This window comes from Poecilia mexicana, unplaced genomic scaffold (assembly GCF_051168715.1).
Source record: "Poecilia mexicana isolate PSO_F unplaced genomic scaffold, ASM5116871v1 scaffold_1, whole genome shotgun sequence".
Classification (NCBI taxonomy): Eukaryota; Metazoa; Chordata; class Actinopteri; order Cyprinodontiformes; family Poeciliidae; genus Poecilia; species Poecilia mexicana.
Window position 1 is genome coordinate 14,551,350 of NW_028263370.1, and position 23,493 is coordinate 14,574,842.

The 23,493-nt window shown below is 38.5% G+C and overlaps 3 protein-coding genes across 7 annotated transcripts; 2 read left to right on the plus strand and 1 right to left on the minus strand.

Annotated features, from left to right (window-relative positions):
* Positions 1 to 487: 487 nt before the first annotated feature.
* LOC106914881 (transcription elongation factor 1 homolog) lies at positions 488 to 5,182 on the minus strand. The gene is made up of 4 exons (XM_014982052.2): positions 5,045 to 5,182; positions 4,606 to 4,742; positions 4,456 to 4,526; positions 488 to 1,677 (listed from the first exon to the last, which is right to left on the minus strand). Exons 2-4 carry the CDS (start codon positions 4,719 to 4,721, stop codon positions 1,613 to 1,615), a joined length of 252 nt encoding a protein of 83 aa, XP_014837538.1. The 5' UTR covers positions 4,722 to 4,742; positions 5,045 to 5,182; the 3' UTR covers positions 488 to 1,612.
* Positions 5,157 to 10,601, plus strand: pld6 (phospholipase D family, member 6). The gene is made up of 4 exons (XM_014982006.2): positions 5,157 to 5,246; positions 6,582 to 6,760; positions 7,013 to 7,242; positions 9,170 to 10,601. The coding sequence occupies exons 2-4, from the start codon at positions 6,582 to 6,584 to the stop codon at positions 9,394 to 9,396; spliced, it is 636 nt and encodes a 211-aa protein (XP_014837492.1). The 5' UTR covers positions 5,157 to 5,246; the 3' UTR covers positions 9,397 to 10,601.
* Positions 10,602 to 11,378: 777 nt separating this feature from the next.
* Positions 11,379 to 22,287, plus strand: rab3da (RAB3D, member RAS oncogene family, a). 5 transcript variants are annotated; one of them, XM_088005065.1, is made up of 6 exons: positions 11,379 to 11,549; positions 15,513 to 15,587; positions 15,657 to 15,890; positions 18,964 to 19,082; positions 21,307 to 21,431; positions 21,583 to 22,287. In XM_088005065.1, the coding sequence occupies exons 3-6, from the start codon at positions 15,657 to 15,659 to the stop codon at positions 21,768 to 21,770; spliced, it is 666 nt and encodes a 221-aa protein (XP_087861191.1). In that variant the 5' UTR covers positions 11,379 to 11,549; positions 15,513 to 15,587; the 3' UTR covers positions 21,771 to 22,287. The 5 variants fall into 5 exon arrangements, with proteins under 5 accessions (XP_087861191.1, XP_014837464.1, XP_014837454.1 ...); XM_014981994.2 differs by lacking the exon at positions 11,379 to 11,549 and adding an exon at positions 14,427 to 14,908 and having other exon boundaries at positions 15,654 to 15,890; XM_088005066.1 differs by lacking the exon at positions 11,379 to 11,549 and adding an exon at positions 14,428 to 14,908.
* The last annotated feature ends 1,206 nt before the right edge of the window (positions 22,288 to 23,493 follow it).

Consider the following 23,493-nt stretch of genomic DNA (forward strand, 5'->3'; position numbering starts at 1 on the left):
TCGTCCTGAGTGTTCAGGTCATGTGGGGCTAAACATGAACACAGTTTGGTGTTTCAACAAAGCAAAGATCCTAAAAACAAATCAGAGTTAGTTTTGGAAGGCTTCCTGAATGGCATCCCTAATAACCTGAACTCAGCCCTTTTGGAAATGTATAGACTTTGCTTAAAAACCTGTTTGTGCCAATATAAATAATGTCTGCCAGTTCTGACCGGAAGAGTAGTTAAATATTCAGTTAGCATTATGCTCATGGACACAAAAAGCCAAGTGGTTCCTCTTGAACCGCTACTTGCTCAAGGACATTTATCCAAATTTTAGTGGTTTATAAATGTATATATATTTTAACTTGTGTGGATTTCCATAAAGTTCTAAGTTGTGCTTCAATTTTTTTTTTTAAACTTAAAGTTGTACGATCATTTCACCTCGACAAAATAACAGCTCGAATGCGCAAAATCTTGTTGATTCCGTGTAAAAGTAAACACCAGAATAATCAAGTAAGAAGTCTTTATTTCACTGATCACAGCTGAAAACATTACATTTAGATTCATTTAAAAATCAACCAGCATTACAGATTTCAGCAAAGCAAAATACTCTTTTCTGAATTTCCCTATTTTAGGGCAAGATTCTTTCATCTAACAAGCAAAAACAATGAAGTGAAGGATGAGGAACCTTTAACTAATTACCTCTTAACTGGTTTTATTCTGCATTTAGTTGTTTTATTGTGTTTGGATGACCTAAAGCTGCAGTACTTTAAGATGAGGCAGAGTGTTGTAACAGTGTTGTGTTGGCGAAGAAAACTGGTGATATCATGCTCTCTCTCTCTCGAGGTAAAATTGAGTTACTTTATTTATACAAAAGCTAACTGGCAATCTGCAGCATTCAAGACAAAAATAACCAATTCAAAGCATCATTTATCTAAATCCATCTTAAGAAGTTCCCACCTGCTCCAAGTTTTAATACAGTAAATAAGACAATGTTGCAATTCAAAGAGATCCTGCAGAGGGATTAAGATGAAAAAGCTGCAGAGCTTGAATTTTTAAACCTTTGCATAAATTGATCATTGCGAGTTAATTTAGTACACTTCATCCAGTACTTACTGATCTCACAATTAAATGCAAGGACCTGACTTCTTCAAATTATGCACTTTTTGCATAAACTATGAATCTGCAATATCTAGCAGTTAGAATAAACTAAATGTCTCGATTCCTACTTTATTTCAAAATTAAATATCTAAAAAGCAAACATTTGTTTCAGGGCCATCAAACATTACATTTAAAAACAAAACCGCCCTGTCGTATCAAGGGAAAGCCAAGGTACCCTGCACAGAAAAATAAAATTATATAAAATCTAATTTAAAGCTAAAGTCGTAGGCTATCTTACAATAAACTTGATCAGAATGAAAGTTGTTTTTCTCAAACAAGGTTTTTGCTGAGGAGTCTGAAGCGACGCCACTGCTACCAGAGTTGTGTGTCTTTACTGACCATAAAAATTCACAAAATATCACGGTTCAGCGTTTCAACTGTATCCTTGAAGCAGCATGATCTGAATAGGCGCGGCCCTATTAACGCGTGTTTGACCTCTCTAGCTTCCTGAGGCGCGTCCAGCTCCACGAGGACTACTGATTGGCTACTTCGCAGGCATCTATCCAGTCACTGTACACATCTACAGGCTCCGACAGATCTGAGAAGAATCTGATTAAGGAAAAGATAATTCTACAAAGTGCTAAACATATGACAAGAAGTATTGCAATAAAATATTTGAAAGTCCTTCTGCTTCCAAGCCATTTCTTAGGCTTTGAAAGTGGAACGTGTTTAATTATCGATAGAATCCTAATTATTCTGAATCTGTGAACAGATGTCAGAGAGTACCATCTAGCTACAGAGTTACTCTTATTTATTTCAGTATGGGAAAAAAAAAACACACACATACAGGTTTACACCTTTTTACACTTATTGATAGTGGACAGGGAAATATTTCATAGCAGCTTTAACAGCCTAAGAACACCCCTTTTATAAGTGGCTTCTGCTGCAGAGAAATGTGCTTAAATAATACAAAAAAGAAAAAGCAGGATGTGTTGGGGTTGTTTTGATGTGATCAGGGTCATAATTTGTCCTAACTCAGAGGTAGTCAACAACTCTAAATCAGAATCAAAATGGAGTGTGTGTGTGTTAGAAAGCAACTGGAAAACAACATGGAAAGAAATTAGCAGAAATTATGCAGGAAGTGTACAAATATTTAATTACTTATCTTTATAAAATAGATTAAAACACACATTATTTTAATTGAGGCTGGAAAAATATCAGCAGGAATAATTCCCTCACCTGAAGTAGATGAACGTTAAATTACAGAATAAGTGGAAAACTCACAGTGTTATTGTGGGTAAGATGATGTTACAATCACTTTGTCAGAGGCTGCCAGCTGTTATGAGGCGATCGCGATTCAGCCAAAAATAATTTCCCAACTACAAGATCAGAGGCCTAATCTACGAAGCGGGGAAACTGGTTTATCAAGGTAAAATCCATCTTCTCCTTGAATTGGTCAACAACTTATCTAGATCTGTTACCATGGAAACTTATTCCTCAATAGCTACTATCCTGAAACTTTTAGAGGCATTCCTTCTCTACACGTGAATCAAATGAATGCCTCATTACTGGGCCTCTGCAGAGCTGAATGGTATTCTTATGAGACAATTCAGCCATTTGTATCTAAAAGTTGCTTTTGAGGGCTGGATTTGGGCTCCTCTAAATTAAACAATAGAGCAAGTTAGCTTTCCGAATTAGAAACAAAAGGACCGGCTCTCCCACCAACGAGTCTCCTCAGTATGTAAATTTAAAAAGACAACAAGGATAGGTACGAATGAACACAAACTGCTTGCGCTCCTTTATTCTTCTCCTCAACGAGTGATGCCGTTTTGAAATAGAAACAGAAGAATTGACACTTATGTACCAAAAACTGAGGCTGATTATTTGAAAGTTTACGCTGGAAGCTGAAGATTAAAAACCAGCAATCAATTAAAATGCCTCCGTCTTTAAAGATCTCATTCATCATGAGCTAGAGATTATCATTTTGCATGTGTTGCTACACTCGTGTTTGTACTTATAACAACTGTTTAACATCACAAAACAACCACAGCATGTTTTAGTCTTGGACATTTATAGTATCTCCACCTGCTCGATGTAAACATTTCCACCTTGATGGATCATTTAGTGCAAAGGGAGGTTTAAAGCAGTTGGGATTGCAGCAATGACAAAATTCCTGACAAAATGGTATATGGTTTCACGCTTTAATGATACGGCGGCGACATTGGTTAAGTTCTTTTACTGCAGCTCCACCTGTTTTATATGGCGAACAGATATCCACAGTCAGTAACCCCGGGTTGATTTACTGATTTGATTAGCTAGCTTCATTGAACCGTTTAAGCACAATCTTCAGCAAGATCTCCAAGAAAACCGAAAAAGGATAAACCTGCTTCATAAAACCAAGGCACCAGAAAAGCAATCCACCATCTTTGATGGAGGTGGACAACTGACAACCTGTCGCAAAATCCAAAGGTTTACTCGACTCTTGGTGGGTTTAGAGCAGACTGACAGGTTCCAGCCATGAGGTGGATAGATGGAGGCAATAACCGGTGAAGGGCTGAACCAACTGAATTTTTCAACAACAAAAAACAACCCTTTTTAAGACCTCTTCCCGCATTAAAACAAACCAATCTTCAAACAGATCATAAACAAACCAACTCAAAGAACCAGTTCTGCATATGTAGAAAAGGATCAGAGCTGCTGTTTTTCTTTTTTTTCCCCCCCCTTTCCTTGTAATATTTATCACAAACAGCAGCTATGTGGCCTCTCTGAGCAGGAATGGGAGGGGCAGCGGCTACAGACACAGCACACACACAAAGAGAGAAGGAAACAGGCGGGAGGGAGATGCTACGGAGTGAGACAGAACAATGAATAAAAAACAACAAGCTGGAAAAGTGAGACAATTAGAAATATGAGGAAGATGTTACATTTAGATGCCATTTAAATTGCATCATTAGCAAAAGCAGACTGTACAGTACACAAGGTTAAAATCTCAAGCTGCCTCTTCTAGAATGTATTTTTTGCAGCACTGTGTTCCATGGAGTATAATAATCAATTTAAATAATAAACACTGGATAGAATGAATGTTTTGTAAATGAGTAATTCATTTTATAATGTTTTTTTAAATAAGATGTTAATTTAAGAAAAAAAAACAAAAATAAATAAATATCTGAGGATCCATATGGGAATAGAAAACGATGGCTTTTTTTAAAGAGCCAAACCACAAGAACAAGGTCTCTTAAACGAGTCAAATTTCCCATCACTATAAAATAAAAACACATTAAAGTTAGCAGTGGTTCTTCATATCACTACTGTTTTGTTTCTTTTTAAGAAGAGGACCATAACAACCAAGCTATAATCCACTTGGTGAAAAGGATACAGGTGATGGGAGTCTGGAACTCCTCCAAACAGACAGAGCATGATATTACTCCAGTGTTCCTGCTTCTCTCCCTGTAACAAAAAGACAAGTTAGAACCCAGCCGAAACAAATCAAAAGAACTTCAGATCAGATGAACGTATAGCGTTTTACATTTTGACATCACATGACTTCTCGTGGTTGCAGAAGGGGCAGGTGAACTGAGTTTCCAGATCCCCTGTCATCTTCTTCTTTGGAGGAGGCTTTCTTTTAGACTTGCGTCGACCCATTTTACACAAGCTTTATAAAGTCTGGGTGAGCAACACAAAACAAAAACGGTTCAAAGAAGATATCACCAAATATGAGAGAATATACAACCTTATTAATGACTGCAACGGGCCCTAAATAATTTCAATACTCCATGTTGTTAACTTAGCAGGCTAGCGTTAGCATGTTTGTTGACTTGTTTGGCAACTTTATTCACCTCAGGATAAAAGACACGTCGACTATGTTTTTCAAAGAAAATTACTTTTCCAGTGCTTTCATTTACTAACAACAACGGAACACTGCGTGACTGTTACACTTTAACTAGAGTAAGTTTAATCGTATTTACCTGAGTTCAAGCTGAACATACACGTTGGAGAGCTCAGCAAAACAGTTCCTTAAGTCACGGTACCAACAACAGTTCGATTGAAGTTATTGGAGGATAGCGTTTACGTCACGATCTCCCATTGGCTGTCTGAGACGACAGTTACATCGATTGGCAGCACCTGACAAGTCTTTCTCCCGCATGGTGGCGACAGAAACTCTAGCAGGTTTGGGTTAAAACCAGTTCATGTTTCTTGTTTTGACTTGAAACTGTTGCTAAACCCTTACTTGTTCCACAAGGTCTCCGTTTTTATAACATTTCCGTCACACTGACCTTGCCATATTGCGCTGTTTAGAAACTTCCTGCTTTACCGTAATCAGTTTTATCATTTAGCTTTTGTCAGCTAGCTTAGCTAACTGACAAATCAGTAGTGTTGTAAATACATTTAGCGTTTATCAAGGTGTTCTATATCAGATGTGTTTCAATTATGCTGTTATAATAAGAACTTTTATTACTTATTTATTTAAATTATTAATATTTAAATATGTATTTAAACTACATAATAGTAGAGAAAAAATGTTAGAAAACCTTTATGAGAAGATTCAAAGTCTTACAAAATGCTTACACCCTTAAACCTTCATAGTTCATATTACAGCCCCAAATTTCAATGTTTTGTTAATGGGATTTTATGTGATTAAAATGGACAATGCAGTGCATGTTTATGAATTATAAGGAAAAAATACAAATATTTAAATTGACAAGTTCTCTCAAGTCAGCCATTGAGATGACAACTTGTTGCAATTACAGCTGCAATTACTATAGAGTATATCTCTATGAGCTTTCCACATCTAGAGACTGACATTTTTCTCTTCCAAATATAGCTCAAGCCAGTTAGATTTAATGGAAATTGTGTCTTTTGACATGTTCCCTACTTTGATTTATGTGTCTGGACTTTGATGTTGCCATTCTGATTCATGTGCTTTGTTCTAGACCATTTTACTGCCGCTCTGGTTGTTTGTTTTGGATCATTTTCCTGCTGAAAATTGAACCTCTGCCCAGTCTCAAGTCTTTTGCAGCCATGTTTTCAGCATCCGCACAGCATGATAATGCCACCACTATTTTTCATCATTAGCATATTCAGGGTAATGTGCAGTGTCAGTTTTTTGCCACACATAGCAATTTTCTTGTTGACAAAAAAAGAAAAATCTGTTTCCTTATAACACACCATTATGCACTACTTTGTGTTGATTTGCCACATAAAATCCCAATAAAATACACTCAATTTTTGGTTGTAACATGACAAAATGTGAAAAAAAAGGTTTCCAGCCACTGTGGTGTTAACTGAGAATCTTACTAAAAGGGCTCTTAATTCTTCTACGCAAGTACATTTGCAATTTCTACAGTTTATTCAACTATATTTGAAAATACTATTTGTAATGCACAGCAAAAAAAAAACAAAAAAAAAAAACAGTTATATTCTTATACCAGATGTTTGTTATCCTGATGTAAGAGGATCAATGGAAGATGACTGGACTTAACTGAATTTTTTTATGTGAGTTAGATGTCACTGATGTGGAGTGTGAAGGTTGTTGGCCTGGGAGTGATGGCCCTCTCTCTCAGCCTGGAACTGCTTGGCTGGGTCTTTGGTCGCTGCAGGCGCAGAAGAACCCTCAACAAGGTCCTCTTCTTCCCCTCAAAGGTGTCTTGTGTGGAGCACCTGTTTAGCCAAAATTCAGCTTGGTAAGACCAACGTGACGAAATTAGTGTTATCTCACAAACTGAACATATGAAGAATACATCAGATTCTCATAATTTACTCTCAACATTTGACTTTTTGAAGCCATTTTGGTGAATTTTAACCACTAAGTTTTGAGAGTTTCATATAGTTCTGAAAACCTACGTTGTCATGTCAGTGCATAATGTAGCAGTACAGTAGCATGAGATGTATGGATTAGCACAGGCCTCTGACTTGCTTCTTTGTTTCTGCTTCAGCTCATGTTTCTGTCCACTGCCACACGGTGTAGAGACGTCTTTCTCTTGTCTCCTCCGCCACATCCTCTCTGCCTCCTCCTCACTGGACCTGTGTGTTTTTTCTTTTTCCAACATGGATCTGAGTAGAGCTGTGCTCCTGTTACACAGCAAGGGCGTAACTATCCGAGTCCTTAGTGACAAGGACTATTCTGCCATCACAGGCTCACAAATAGGAGTTCTTCGCAAGGCTGGTAAGAGAAACTCTGTTTTTACACTCTTTTTTTTTGTAGAATGATCAAATTTATTTTCCATGTAATAACTTATCCTTTAGAATTATTTGGTCAATTTATTTTGGTTTCCATTTCAGAATAAAAGCTAAAAATAAGTTGTATTTGTAAACTTTTCCATCCGTCTGCCGGTCCCGTAGTTTTGCAAGTATCTTGTTGGAAGTGTGAACTCGGTAGCAAAAATCTTCTGGGAATTCACGTTTAACTTTTTTACTTGGAACAGGAAACTCAGCTGATAAGAATCTGGAAAGTTTGGAATTTTAACAAGAGATTTCTCTCGTAACCCCGATCAATAAAATATTAATGTACTTTACTTGATTAATATAAACTTAAGTGCATACAAATAGAATTGTCTTTTCTGCGCTTCAGTTTATTGTAAACTGTTGCTATAAAAATCAAAATGAATTGTGGCCAAGGGTCCTTCCATCACAAAATGTTAGAAATGTCGTGGATATAGAGTCATGACTCCCTTGTAGAAACATTTTAGACGTATAATAAAAGGTTGCTCTGAACCTATTTAACACCATTATAGTCACATTTAGTTGAAGATACAGGGAGCATGACGCTAGTCTTACTCAATAACAGGAGCTCGCTCCAGGCTTTCAGACCTGAAGTATCATTGTCAGTAAGTCCCACATGATCTATAATGGCGAGCAGTGAGATAATGGGGGTGTTGGGGTTAGTTGAGGTTGCCTCTACAAGCCCTTCAATGACTCAGAGTAATAGTGCTTTGAAAGATTTGTATCACATGTGTGACTCATGCTGTCTCACTCTGTCTCTCAGCCCCTTCTGCATTTAATAAATCACTGTCACTGCATATGGTCGGGTTAGAATTAAGTAAGTACAAAGCTGGCAACCAGACAGCAAATGTTATTAGGCAAAGTGTTTCTGAGTGTGTGTTTGTGCGTGCCTAAGTGAATGTTGAATGCAAACGTCAGGAAAATTAAGTTGGCTCGAGGAAAATTAAGCTCCTGTTCCATATTTTGTTTCGCAAAAGCTGTTTATTCTCGCTGAATGCCACTGGGTCCACCACAAGGTCATTCAGTTTGCAGTCGCGGTTTGATTGAAGTAGTCTGGTGTTTGTCAAAATACAGTCATGACAAATAGAAAGTACAAACTCTTTACTGTCTGGGGTTTTGGTATGAAATCTGCTCTTTGTTTGTGACTAAAATGATTTAAATCAACACACAGCTGATTCCACACTGCTACTATTGATAGCACACAGAGGCCTTTTCAATGAAACTCAAACAGCAGAGCCTCATACAGCTGTTAAGTTTGGTGGTAGAAGGGTAATGACTTGGGTTACTGTTGCAGCCAGAGAGCCATAAACTTCTCAGCTCACAAATATTCAAAAGCAGGGAAGCAGCAAGTGCAATTTATCTTTAAAAAGCTTGATCTACCAATTACGATTTTTGAACAATACCGATTTCTTTTTAATCATCCCGCAGTCCTAAGAGAAAGGGTCCAATGGACCTTCGCGAAGGTACATAAGAGTAGTGGACGAATTTGGTTTTAAATGGAAGTGTCGGCCAATCAGAGATCTTCCAAATTTAAGAAAATTTAGTCCAATCGAGCTGAATTTGATCTGAATTCAACCCATTCAGATTTTAATTGTGTTTTTGTGTTTGGTCTTTTCTAAGGGCTTGCGGATATAAACATATATGCTACGTGTGCTACTATTAACTACGTGGTTAACATAAAAGTATAGGTTTATGTGGAATAATTGATACAATAATTGAGTAATCAAAAAAAACTGCACGACCAATCTCAATGACTGAAAACACAAATCCGAACTCAACATCACAACAGGCAGTATGTGTGATGAATGCAAATATGAAAGGTTTCCCTCACGTTCCGTGGCTTTCTCCCTTGTCCAACATTCTCGCCATAGGCGTCTGCGTGCGATGTGACGCTGGCTCTGTGCACATGCACCACAAGTTTGCAGTGGTGGACGGCCGCCTGCTCATCACCGGCTCCCTCAACTGGACGTTGACAGCAGTGCAGAGCAACATGGAAAACATCATCATCACGGAGGAGGCAGAGTTGGTTCAACCCTTCATCAAGGAGTTCAACCAGATATGGGCGCTTAATGATCCAGCCCTATTCTATAAGCGCTAATAAGTGATTAGCCGTGATGGTCACTGACAGATGGAGATGTGTGAGCAAAATTTGTTTATTCAGCTTACCCTGTAGATCTTTTCTTGGTGTGTTTACTTTAAGTTCACTGAGTCAAGTTCATTTTAACTCAGTCAAGTTAAAATGATTCTGAGATACTCTGAAGGGAATTAGACTTGTTTAATCATTCAGTCGGCATTTACTTTACAGTTTGTTGTGGACTGTTTTAGTATTTCTTTTTTTTTTTTTTTTTTTGTGGCTGAAAAACAATTCAGTTTAGGTATTAACCAATGGACTAGTTTACAGATGGTGTCCCAGTATTCTAAAACAATGTTTTCACCAACAAACAGAATCCCTATTGTTTCAATATAGATAAATATATGCTGTTGATTTAACTACAATTTTTTTTATACTTTTATACCATGTCACACGTTTAATTCTTTCTTAGCTCTTAGATCTGACAATCTAAGAGCTGAGGTTTTTTATGTGATAGCATTCTGCTGTATATTTAATACAACTGTGGATACAAGTTGGTTTATTGTTTTTATGGAAATCTTCATAATTGTTCAACACTAAGTTACACTGGCTGTAAAAATGTAAGTTTATTGTGTTTTGACTGGAGGCTCGGTGCAGCAGTCTTGCATCATTTTTCTACCTGGTGCAGTTGATTTTTTTGTTGTCGCTGTAACGTGTTTTATGTTGTTCCGAATTGTTTGTGTGCACCATTGCTTGTGGATTTTCAATGTGTAGAGGGGACCTTGTTTAAACATGAAACATTTGACTTTTCCTGACTCTGCTTGTCCTCACTCAGCCAACACTTTAAAGAAAGAATCTGCTTGTCCTACTTTTTGTATTTTAAAGATCATGTCTTAAATATTGACATCCTTGCAGCGGTAATTTTCTAAAACCACCGCTCTGTCAGGCTCCGTCTGCTTAACAGAAAGGTCATGGGTGTGGGTAAAGGTTGTTGCTCAACAATGTTGAAGTTTACTAAATGTCAAGTACCAAGAGAGCACCTTCAAAACAAATGTTGACCACATATGTCAATGACTGAAAATGTGGATTTTTCTTCCATTCAAGAGTGTGGCTTGATTTTATCTTGGATTTTGGATTACAATTAACAAGAAATGTTATAATAGTGGACTCACCCAAAAATATTTGACTCGGACCATAAATGGTATGCTGTAGTGAAAATAAAGAACTGCCCATATGCTGTTGTTAAAACGGAAACATTTTTTTTTTAAAGTGCCACTTATTTACAATAAGAAGTAGTTCTCAGAGCTTGACATATCCACTTGAATATTTATTTAATAAGCTACTGATATATTTGTTTAAAATTGCTGTTGATCAATAAGAAAAAAAAAAGTTGTATTTGATTTTCTGTTTTATGAACTGCAGCACCTTTGGACTTCCATAGGTGCTGCAGTTCCTATGAGAAGGCCAGTTTAACTGGACATGTGCTGATTCAGCAACTTTGGACACTCCATATGGTTGCTGACTAAAAATAGTCTCCTAACCCTTTACCTGCTTTCTTTCAAGCAGTAGGCAAAGAGGACAAACAACAGTTGACCTATACAGTGATGGGTATAGTTATATTTACTTGAGCAACCTTTTATTAAAAAAAAAAAAAAAACTTTTAGAAAGAGTTTTACTACACTGTGCTTTCTTTTACTTGAGTGATATTAGTGTCTCTTCTTAGAGTATAATTTTGGGGTGGTCTACCCAGGTCTGGAGCTGTCTGGTATCCTGGTATCCTTTTGTTCTCTTCTCTCCAGGCGTGGCCCACCTACCTTTTAGACATGATTTGAATCTCAATTTATAGCAAGACATTTTTCTCTGAAGAACAGAGAGAAATTTGGAAAAAAAAAAAAAAAAAAGATGTGTGATGTTTAGATATGTGCAGTTTTTGTTATCCTCTTTGACCAAGCCTTTTATTTTTGTGAGCTCCAACCGGAAGTGTTTCTGGGGTTTTTTTTCTTTGTCTAACTTGACACGTTACACAGTGGATGCCCCAGTGTCAGGCACATGCACCGGGGTGGCGATCCGGGAGGCGAGCACCTGAGCTGGAGCGGCCGATAGCAGCACGCAACTTTCGGCTCTCAGGTGGCGGTTTGTGGATAAGGACGGAGGAGTGCAGATCATAAACGACATCCAAGGTAAAGTTGCGTTCACGTGTGTTTCAGGGAGTCGGGGATGCAGTGGAGGTCTTTTTTTTGTTTTTGTTGTTTGTTTTTGTAGAGCTACCATACCATATGGTGCTTTGTTGCAGCCAGACTAGATAAAGCATAGATAGCCACGAGACGTGTTTCGACTTAATGATAACTTTTTTACGGATTTAACTTGTAGAAAACCGGGGGAATTTGTAGTCGTTTAAAAGTTAGAAAGTGGGATAAGTTGCTCTCGTTAGAGCAGTTTCTTTAGATTTACCATTTAAAGCGGCTGCGGTGCGGCATGTTTGCTTTCATGCGGAAAGACTTGCCTTCTTTGTACTAAACTAACTGCAAACTAACTGCAAAAACCTTCCAACTGTTTGCTGCTCATTGATGTGTAGGCGCATGCGTGGGCACGGGGTGTTTTGCTGAGTGTGTGCGCGCAGCAGCACGCTGCCCATCCGCCTCCTCCAGGATCTTGGAAGTGGTAATGCTGAGCTGGTCTCCAGAGATCCCATCAGCAGCCAGCCAGGGAGGAGCACTAGCATCCTGTTCCTCTGGGACGAAAGAGGGGGTGGGCTGCTGATGAATGGATGGTTCAGCCTCATTATGATGCAGAGGGATGAGGGGAGGAGAGAGTGGGTGAGATATGGATGGCTTATGACAAGGAGGGGATGCATAGATGGATGAATATGGCCGAGTTAAGGGAGATGGATGACAGTGGGTGTGTGCTTGTGTATATGTTTGAGTGGGAATGTCAGTGGGTGATGGATGAAATGCACACAGAGGTTAAGAGGATGTTTTGCCCTCAGCACACCACTCAGTGCCTACAGATGCTATAAGTTTATGTGGTGACTTCATGTGACAAATGGGACGGAGGGAGAGGCGGGTGACTGATAATGAGGGATACTGTGGAGGGAGCACGCCCTGGATGTGACTTACAGCCCAGTGATGATCTCTCAGAAAGGAAAGGCAGGAAGACAGAGAGACATTTATTCCACCAGTCATTAACTTTGCCCGTATCTAGACGGTCCAAAGTCGCAAAGTGGGCACTGCCAAACAAGACTTGTTACTCGCATCCAAAAAATGAAAAATAAGAAATACTTCTCAGAGAACTCATGCTCTTCCTCAGTGCACAGACTTTCAGATGTCCAGTGTTTCTTGGCAAATCTCTGTTTCTTGGTAATGGTCTGGAACTGCAGATAGAAAAGTTTGCAATTCCAGTCATTTTTAGAGAAAATCAGCTTGTGACGGGACAAGACAGTTTTCTTCTTTATAGGCTTTAACCAGTGAACTGTTTGTTGGAAACTGAATACTCTGATGCCATTCTGATCAATAACCACATTTTACGAAAGTTACTTCCAGGTGGCGCTGACCACAACTGACTTTATCTCTCCTCTTAAAGGGAGGGTATTATGTAAGATTGACTTTTTTGAGCTTTATATCATGTTATCGTTCAAGATTGCCTAAATGCTTGCTATCACAAAGCTCCTCCTTGGAGCTGCAGTACCCAGCTGAGCTGAGCTGAGCTGAGCTGAGCTGAGCTGAGCTGAGCTGAGCTGAGCTGAGCTGAGCTGAGCTGAGCTGCTCAGCTCCATCAGACTAGCAGCAGCAGCACTAGCAAACACCTGGTGGAACTGTGAGTCTGCTGAGCTCAGCGTACAAACTGCTTCTTGGTCTAACTCTAAGAGCAGCTGTTAACGTTATAATGAGAAGCATTGTTGTGGAGATGTGCTAAAGCGGAGTGTCGGTAAGGGTAGGAGCTTCTTAAAGAGACAGAGGCCAATTTCAAGGCATCAAATTGTAAAGTCAATTTTCTTTAAGTTTGATTTATGCAGCATTTTTTATATTAACTGAAAGTAGCATTGTTACCTGGTCATTCTATGAAATGGCATTATGTGCCTGGAAAATACATACTACCCCTTTAACTTACTAATGAGGTCTCAAAGAAGGTTGGCTTTAAATTTTTCTAAATATTACTATTTTGTCATTGTGTTTTTAAAAAGAAACTTTTTGGGCGTGTCACAAATTGAAATCAGTGTGTCTTTGACAGATAATATTTAAAATATATTTTGGAACAGTAAAAAAAAAAAAATTGTGATTATTTATAAAAGAGCCAGAGGCTGCATCACACTGTATGAGTGAGAAAGAATGACACAGCTCTGCTGTAGAAACAAGCTGTTACTAATGGATAAACCTAAATGGATAACCTCAAAAACTCTTCAGCTTTTGATCTGCTGACATGTGGCTCAGTGGAAAATGGTTTCTTTTTCAGTACTCCCATAGTCTTTGGGCTTCCTCTGACTTACTTTTCTCTCATTGACAATGGAAATGTGAGACTTTTAGCTTTTCTCCTAAATGTTATGTCATGTTTAGTATTTCTATATAGCAAAATAACTTGATCATTTAACGCTGTTATTTTACTGCTATGCTTACAGTGTGCTTTTGTCTTCTTTTAGAAAAGTATTAGCAATGTTCCTTCACATTTTCTGAGGGTCTCTCAAAGTTTTTCTTTTGACACTTGCTCCAGTTTCTCCCATTTTTACACCAGTATAACATATTTTCTAGAGGAGTTTTTTTGCACTATGGATCCCTTAGACATTACAACTCCACAGAGAGATGACCCAGTGTTGTCTACGCATAACTGACAGCCAGTCAGATAGGCTATCTTAAAAGGATCTTTTTCACTAACGGCCTGTCTCGGTTTGCTCCATTTGCTTTAGCTAAACCTGGAAAAATACCAAAAAACAGTTGGGTAGATATGAAACACCTTCTTACCACCAGCAAGGTGATTCTCAAATAGGAGATTGTCGAAACCTCAGCGCACAACATAATTCTTTCAAGACTTTTAAGGACATTTTTACAATTCTTGTCTTTTCTTTATGGAGCAAATCTGGATCTACATCCAGTTGTTGTTATTAATAAATACTATAAATGTTCATTTTGTAGATCTGTTCAGCTGTGTCTCACTCAAAAATTTTGCTCCACCCATTTTGTCATCAACTCTGACTAGTTTCCTGAAGAAAAGCATCCTCACAGCATGATGCTGCCACCCCCAGGTTTTAATTTGGGGACGGTGTGAACATGCTGTTTTTCATATAGAAGAAAATGTTTCATTTTAGTTTCATTTGGCCAGAGCACATGTTTGCTGTGACAAACTGCAAATGAGATTTCTTACAGCTTTAAAAAAAAAAAAAAAAAAGCTTTCTTCCTGGCACTGTTCAATAAAGGCCAAATTTCTGGAGCGCATGTCTCCTTTTGCCAGCAATCCTCAATCCACTTGAGTTGTTGATTGCTGGAGACCCTTTAGAGTGAGCATGGGTCTCTTTGCAGTTGCACTTATTAATTCTCCTTTTATCTGACCGGTGAGTTCAGGTTCACAGCAACATCTTGGTAGGTGTGGAGTTGAGCAGTGTCATTTTTTAGATTAAACAGAGCTCTGTGAAATGTTTGATGTTTTTTTTTTTTTTTTTCATGATCTCAGAAGGGTAAGGAAATGTATATAATATAGATAATATCTTTAAATATCTGTTACTGGCTCTAAAGGTAATAGTAATTTTTAGTATCGATATTGGCTCAAATGTCTACATTGGTGCATTCCTATTACAAATGCCCTCTTCTCTTTTCAGATTTTTATTTTATATAAAAGCAAAAAACAACAAAAAAAAAAACTGTATTTTACTCTTACTTAACAAGTGCAATTTGTGTCGCTCTATTACATTCAATTCTGCCAAAACATGCCGAAATTTGTCTTTTATGTGACAAAAATTTCTAAAAAGGTAAAAAATGGGAACAAAGCTTTGCCACTTTCAGAGGAATTAATAAGGCGAGTAACTGCCAGGTGCTGCCAATTAAAACCACTTGATTACCTGATCATCAGCAGGTTTGAGCCCCGCTAGGTAAGACGTTTTGACAGCTTGTGGTGCAAAAACAAACGGTGTAGCAGCTGAAAATTTTTTCTCATTTCAGCCGTCTTGCAGAGAGTTGTGCAAGTGTTGATTAGGGCTTGTTTTGCAGCTGACGAGCCATGGAAACTTTACCAAGGTGACCATGAACATATCTGTATTCTGCTGCCAAATGTGGGATTGTCCTCATTTTGCTGTCGTTCAGCAGATGGCGCTAGCCCGGGACCCCGGGGTCGGCCAGGAGCAGAGGGACGCGGCCGACCAGAACTTTGACTACATGTTCAAGGTGCTGATCATCGGCAACAGCAGCGTGGGAAAGACCTCCTTCCTGTTTCGCTATGCAGACGACTCCTTCACCTCGGCGTTTGTGAGCACAGTGGGCATCGACTTTAAAGTCAAGACAATTTACAGGAACGACAAGAGGGTCAAGCTCCAGATCTGGGTGAGATGATGAAGTAAAGGCTCACCCCCTAAAAACTGCCATCGGTTATCAGCTGTCTATGGTGTGTTAGAAGGAATAGACTCATTTTAACGTGCAAAAAAAACCCCACTACACATCCATTTTGCTACATTTTTAATTTCTTTCTCCTTTTCAATCCTTCATCTCCTTGTCGATCCCTTTATGCTATTTACAAAAGCAGGTGCAGAAGCTCTTGAGTAACTGCAAAAAGAAACGACAAATAAATATTTTATTTATTCCTCTTCAGGTTTGAAGAGGATTTGATTCAAACTATTACAAATTAACTAAATGTTGAACACCAAAACCCGTTGTTTTATTTCAAGGGAAAGCGTGTTGTTGTTTTTTTCTTCCCTGCAGAAATTAAAAAACAAAAATTCAAATAGAGACTGAACACTGCTTTTTATTAGATGTTTTGTGAGAACATTTATTCAGCAGTGTTTCTAAAATGTCTCACCCAAGCAAAAACGCAGAATGCAGCCCTAAAGTACATCAACTAAAACGCGTAGAAAGTTGATGCACTGACATTAGAGGTAAGAGTCAAAACTCAACAAAACAAGAATGCCGTTTCAAGATTTTGACATGCTAGAAACGGTTTCAGAAAAAAAAAGGTTTTCCTGGGGAATGTTTCTCTTTTTTTTCCCTCCTGTTGCATTCACTTCAGTTTTAGTTCTGAGAAAAAGTGAACAACAACTCTATTTTAACAACAATGTGTACGGATGGGTTTATATATATAGGTAGTGTCACAAATTTTGTATTCTAGTTTAAATTGTCAAAGCAGTATTGTTGTTTAATTTTCTTTTTTTGGGGGGTAATTTCCATTTTTTTAAAGCTTTGTGAATATTTTAGTCAATTTCTCTTAATGAACTATAATATAATAAGATATAAAAATACAGCATACAAGATAAGATGATGGTTTTTTTCCTGGTCCTCCTGCTGCAAATCGTCATTAAAGATTTACATTCAAGGCAGAGGCGTTGTCACCTGCTGAGTGAGAGCATTTGCTGTAATGGAGGAGTTTCCTGTCATTTTAAAACAAAATGATTATAGAGTTAATGTGACAAATTATATTTTTTTAGAATTGGGCGCAACTAATAGTACTAAACACTTCAACTCTTCCCCAGAAAATGCAGATCTTTGTCAAAACTGAGTTTTCCAGCATGATCCCTAACAGAGACTGAAAGCTGAAAAGGGTAACAAAGGGCACCTTTGCTTCTTCCCGTCTCTTTGCTGTTTCTCGTTTGTTTTCCTGCCTGAGTGAACTGTGGACATGCTGTGGAGAACAGTTTCTTTTTATTTAATAGCTTCTCAAATCTCAACGCTTCCTCTGAATTGATTTTAAACACTGTACTAACACTGAAAATAGCTAACTTAAGCCTTCTTCACTCAGTTACAAGCTCTGCACTGAAGAGTGTTGTAACTGCACTCGGCATTGTGACACGGGTTGGCCCATGTGAAAGCGAGTCGTACAGCAGACCCGTACGGTGCCATCCTGGACCCCCTTCAGTTGTGCTTGCGACAAGCAGGTGCAACGTACTGGCGCGTCACTTTTGTCACCGCACTAGTAAATTGCTGCCTTTAAGGTTTGGGTTTAACCCCGCCTGGCCAGACAGAGTTTAATTAATTAACTCCCGAATAAGCCGGACAATATTACAGCTTACTGAGCCGCACCGACCCGGTAGCTTGGCAAATTAAAGCGCAACTGTGCCATTTTCTATCAGTTTGTACCTTTGATGGCAAGTGGGCATTGACAAGTTTGAGGCAGTGAGGGCATTTTGTAGACTCGCAGCGAGGTTCTTGAACAACATAAAAGAAGAATGGCATTTTAATGACTATATTGGATTTGTTTGCATCATTTTGTGAAGAGACTTGTATCCTGCAGGTAGCAACTGGAAATATTAAACCAATATTTTATTCTCTGTCTAGAAATGCTTTTCAGGCCCAGCCAAACATTTCTCCATTTTTCTTCAGTTCTGTGTCTCTTTGTCTTTTCTGCAGGTAGGGGTAAACTGCATCTTTGACAAATGAACATCAGGTGATGTGCTTGATTACTGCAGAATCATCATTTTTTTATATGCATAAAGTGCATCTCAAGCAATTCCCCTGTCTCCTAGTGTTAGATTAATTCTTCAATATTGTTGAGCTTTTATATGAGTTGCCAAAAAACTATTCCTGAAGTCTGGACTCTGAATTTATTTTTTGCAATTATGCTGCCCATTAAAACATTGCTGTCTACATTAGGAAGAGATTATTTTACATGTTTGCTGTATATTTTACCTTGTAAATGTGCATTTCATGTTCACATTAGGCTAAGCAATGAGCCTTGAAAGATCAGCTGCGGCTTGGATTCTCAGAAAGTGTTTTTGCTTTTCTTATTTATGACATAAAAATATCTTGTTTAAAAGACAACAAGATTGACAGTCTCTGTATCAGCAAAACGGGGCACAAAAAGCAGCTGTCTCTGTAGTGTCAAAACTGTAATTTACTTGAGATAATTAATAGCACTTACCTGTGGGTGAGAAGTTTTTCTTTTTTTTCTTTTTTTAATTCGTCAGTCTCCGCAGACGGAGTAGCAGAACAAGTAGAGCTTTCCATTGTTTGCTCTCTTATGTGTCGCTGCCTGTCATGAATTTAAAGTAATTTATCGCGCTCCAGAGCTAATGACAGTTGATGTTTAACATTGTCCCCAGACGGCAGGCTTCATGAAAGATGCATGGGTTTGAGCTGCCGGAGCCCAATGTGCTTACTGCGCAGACTGACACCGGGGACAGATCTATTACTGAATGCTAGCGGAAGGCAAGGACTCCCGTCTGATAACTGCACTAAATCTTCTGTTCTGGGTGTTATACTCTCCTCTGACAAAAGGAAAGTTCAGCAGAAATAACACTTTTTGCAGCAGTGACGCAACACCAAATCAACAACCAAACTTTTATTTACCAGCTAACCGTTGTTTTCTGTGTCACTTTTGTCCTAAAAATCAGAGGGAAGCGATTGTGTGATTGTTGGTATTTATTGAAATGAAATTCTCGATTCTTACCAAGAAACCCTGTGTTTGCAGGACACGGCGGGTCAGGAGCGCTACAGGACCATCACCACAGCGTACTACAGGGGAGCCATGGGATTCCTGCTCATGTATGACATCACGAGCCAGGAGTCCTTCTGTGCGGTTCAGGACTGGTAAGGACTTCTTTCTGCTATAGTTAGATTTTTATTTATTTTTTTTAATTTTAAAACCCCCATTTTAGCTGAATTTAGCGATATAAAACAACTCAAGACGGCCATGTTTCTAGCCAAAAGAAACAATACTAACACTCCATACTTTCACATGAGACCACAGCATTTTATTGTCGTCTGCCAGGTTTAATAAGCAAGCCTAAGCTGATTATTATTTAGCTGGGACATTTTCTAAACAACTACAAAGCCAAAATGGCACAAAACGGCTTTAAACAGAATCGAGAAATCTTAACACATGTAGGGAGAACAGGAGGTCAGGGGGAATGATGCCCAGGCCAGACTGAACCACCATAACTTTAGCATAGTAACATGAACATTGTTTGACTGCCGAAACAAAGACAAACCTAACAAAGAGCAGATGTTTAATATTTATTATTATACGGTTGTACCCCACAAATATAAAGGTTTTCAGTTGTTGTTTTTTTTATTATTATTGTTTTTTAATAATTATTGTAATAATTTTCATAAAAAATAAAAAAATAAATCTTGAAACAAACACCTGCTTGTTGTGACATTAATAACAACATGCTTATTGGTGCAGGTGCAAGGCTCCCAATAATGCCTGAACACCAGAGTTTATGTTCCATGCTAGACTGATAAATGATTACAGCTGCTCAGCTGCTGCTGTTTGGAAATGCTCCTGTTGTTTTTGGCGAGTGAAAAGCAGTTCGACAGGCAGCTATAATGCATACAAAATCTGGTTTGAAATGTTATTTCCAGATGAACAGATGGAAAAAGATGGAAACCTACAGGTTTTCTATAACTTTGTAAACCAATCAGCTGTAATTGAGTCTGCACAGATGTGCAGAAGTTCCCTGTATTTCCACCCTACCAAGGAAATTCAGCTCCACTGTCACTGATAACTCGCCTTATGCTAACTTATCTCAAAAGTCTTCTAATCTCATTAATTTGGAACCTAGGGTTGTTATCAATTGAAGACCAATAATAGTCTAAAGCTAAAACAGCAACTATTTTATTAACCCCCTGCCTCCTAAAAAAAAAACAAAAAAAAAAACTGTTCACAGTTAACTCACCCTCGTCGATGTCAAAAAGTGCCAAAAATGGCAATAGAAATTTATTGTACGCAAATTGGTGTGATTAAATAGAGCTAAAAATCACAACATGTCTCGTTACGTTCTGAGTTACCGGCAGCTTAGGTTGTTAGATTTTTAAACTTTTACTTCAGCCCCCAATTCTGTTGGCCACTTGTAATTGTCCAAAGATATTTTTAAGGAAATTAATTAAATGTTTCAAAATAAACACAAATGAACCTAAAATGTTAGCATTTGCCTATTAAAATCCGGTCAGGGGGTAGGGTTACAATTACTCATTTTATGTTCGGTTTATAACGAGTCATCTTGAGATGTCAGGATTTGGGTATGGAAAATAAATAAATTGGCAACACCCAAATATGTTGTACAGATGTGTAAAAATAAGATATTTGATTTTAAATGGACAAAGCAAACTAAACAAAGGATGTGTTGGAAAGCACTCATTCCCACTGTTAAACACAGTAGAGGTTCTGTGATGCTGTGGGACCGTTTTTCTTTCAAAGACACTGGAAACCTGCTGCAGATCATGGCATTGCAAACTCTTTAAAATACCAGCAGATTAAAATAAAAAACAAACTGATTGACATTTCCAGAACACTGAAAATGTTTTGACAGACACAAAACAATTTGTCGTTTTCATTGCCTAAATCTTTTTGAGAAATACTACGGGCATAGAGGAAGGGTCAAAGATCAATTTCTCTGCATGCTCCAACCTTGTAAAATGCTACAAGACTATGATAATTTCTTAGTAACAGTACTTTGTATTAACATCACGGGTACCGACAATGGTGACACTGGTGACTTTAAGTGAATTAACAAATTTATTTTCAGACTTTTTTTATACATAAATGCCAATATATGTCTGTAGTAACTTTTCCTTCTAGCTGGTGTTAAATTAATTTTAAGGTAGGTGAAGCAGACATCAGTGCAAGTGTTATTAAATTGAGCCTTACTTCCTAAATAAATGATTAGTGACCCTTAGTTACTCTGTTCATTGCCAAATTTAAATAGTTCTCAAATAAAACCACATTGTCTCATTGTTTGAAATCAGCTTTTCTTCAGTGTCCATGTTGGGCTCAGCAGCAGAATAATTGTGAAAATGTTCTGTTTCCCAGGGCAACCCAGATCAAGACCTACTCCTGGGACAGCGCTCAGGTCGTGCTGGTGGGCAACAAGCTGGACTTGGAAGACGACAGACAAGTCCCCAAAGCAGATGCCCAAAGAGTGGCTACAGAGCTTGGTAATAACACACACACACACACACACAAACAAACATGTGCGCACACACACGTTGGATTTGTTTTTATCTAATCTTGCAGGAGCACTCGGATCACCCGTCTGTCACTTGATGAGTTTTGATTCATCGCCCCATTATCTTTATTTGTCCACAGGTTTTCAGTTCTTCGAAGCCAGCGCCAAAGACAACATCAACGTGAAGCAGGTCTTCGACAAGCTGGTGGACCTTATCTGTGAGAAGATGAACGAGAGTGTCAATGGTTACACCAGCCAGCCAGTCAATCAGAAGGGGGACACCTTGAAGGATAAGCCTGACACGAGTCAGAGAGGCTGTGCTTGCTGATAGCCGATCGGCGCCAACAGGAGCGGTCCTCTCAACCGGTTTCACTTCACACACCTAAGCAGATGAACTTCACTGGATTTTTCTCCTCATCCTTGAGGCGGTTTGAGAGATCCCTCATACTTTCCTCAGACTGTTATCCAGTAAAGCCAAAGAGCTTCCTCTCTGCCTTTGTTCATAACATCCCTGCTTTAACAGCACCTGTTGCAGTTGAGGAAGCGAACCAGATCAGCATGGATTTACTTGTGTTGCGTTGCCCTCCTGTGGCCATTTTGTGTAAATGCATCACCAAAAAGCCCTAACATTCCTGAAGGTTGAGGTCAAACTCGTGTATGGATGCCATTATAACAGGTGTGCTCGTTGTGTAAAAAGCATGTAACTCTTTGTTTTGAAAAGATGCCGTTATCTCCCTCTATTTAACTTATTTTTGTCATGTGTGTTTAATAATTGCCACTGTACTATTTCATTTGTCGGGTTTCTAGCCTCTTACAGTTGACATTAAAAAAAATCTGTATCTGTGCATCATGTCTCTTAGTTTTACTTTTGTGAAGTACTTCCATACTTTTTGTCAGCTTAACAGGAAAGCGGCTAAAATGATCTGAAATAGTTTAAAATTGGATCCCAAAACCAGGGAAAAAATATGTTCTGAAGCGGTTACAGTTATCTAAGAAGACCTTGTAGAGAAATCATGCAACATTTTCTGATCTGATGCTGTACATTAGGAATAAATAAAATTACTAAATAAGTGAAAACGGGTGTAAAACTCTGGTCGACAGCACAACTCGTAAATGATTAATGCTGTGGTGAACAACAGTGTGAAAACATGTGTTCAAAACAAATTTAAGAAAAGACAGTGAAGGAGCCTGTCCACTACATAGAAACAACCAGTTTTTTTTAACAACCAATGGTAAAAACCCAATCGCCTCTGAACTTCAGTCCTGTCTTTGGAGCGATCTAGAGCAGCTGGTCTGCTGACGTTGGAGACCTTGAAGCACATCTAAAAACAAATCAAAAGATTTTAAAATTAGCTTTGTAGTACGCAGGAAGCTAGTACAGAGCAGGACAGAAGGGACGTGTGACTGATCTGCCTTTTGGACAAGATGAAGACGAGAGGAAATCCTGTCACCAAAATACAATGTGTGAATAAAAGCATAAATCGTGTTTTCAAAATTTTGTCTGTTTATTTTGGCAATTGAGATTTTTTTTTCTGTTTTACTATAGATTTGAGTTTTGTGCCAAATTTAAAGTCACTATTTAATTTCACTTCCAGTTTAGTGACAGTGAGACTTAAAGGATTTCTTCCAAAATCAATCTGTATTTATACCCCTCCATCTTTTCTTTACGTCTAGTCAGACTCCCTGCCCCAGCTTAAGAAAAGCATCATGGTGTGTTCAAGGAGATTTACAGTGTTAGATTTCCACCACGCAGCATGAGGTTCAATACCGGCCTCATCTGAGCAGAGCTCCTTCTTCTTACATGTCTTGTGACAAACTGTGAACACTATCTCTTCTGACTTTCTCTCAACAATGGCTTTCATCAACATGTTCTTCTTTAAAGGCCACGTGTGTTAAATACAGGTTTGTATTTGTTTGAACAATGCTCCACTAGATGCTCAAAGCTTGGGCCAACGTTTTATAACATAACTTTGCTCTGAACGTCTCCAGAACTTTGTGTCCCATGGTCTTCACGAGCAATCCTCTGAGGCCTTCACAGAACAGCCACGTTT

Coding starts and splice junctions, on each gene's coding strand:
- LOC106914881 (XM_014982052.2), bottom strand. CDS start 4,721: ATGGGTCGACGCAAGTCTAAAAGAAAGCCTCCTCCAAAGAAGAAGATG. Junction 4,527..4,605: donor AAGTCATGTGATGTCAAAAT/GTAAAACGCTAT, acceptor TTTTTGTTACAG/GGAGAGAAGCAGGAACACTG. Junction 1,678..4,455: donor GTTCCAGACTCCCATCACCT/GTATCCTTTTCA, acceptor GATTCTTCTCAG/ATCTGTCGGAGCCTGTAGAT.
- pld6 (XM_014982006.2), top strand. CDS start 6,582: ATGTCACTGATGTGGAGTGTGAAGGTTGTTGGCCTGGGAGTGATGGCC. Junction 6,761..7,012: donor TTTAGCCAAAATTCAGCTTG/GTAAGACCAACG, acceptor TTTCTGCTTCAG/CTCATGTTTCTGTCCACTGC. Junction 7,243..9,169: donor AGGAGTTCTTCGCAAGGCTG/GTAAGAGAAACT, acceptor TTCTCGCCATAG/GCGTCTGCGTGCGATGTGAC.
- rab3da (XM_088005065.1), top strand. CDS start 15,657: ATGGCGCTAGCCCGGGACCCCGGGGTCGGCCAGGAGCAGAGGGACGCG. Junction 15,891..18,963: donor GGGTCAAGCTCCAGATCTGG/GTGAGATGATGA, acceptor CTGTGTTTGCAG/GACACGGCGGGTCAGGAGCG. Junction 19,083..21,306: donor TTCTGTGCGGTTCAGGACTG/GTAAGGACTTCT, acceptor TCTGTTTCCCAG/GGCAACCCAGATCAAGACCT.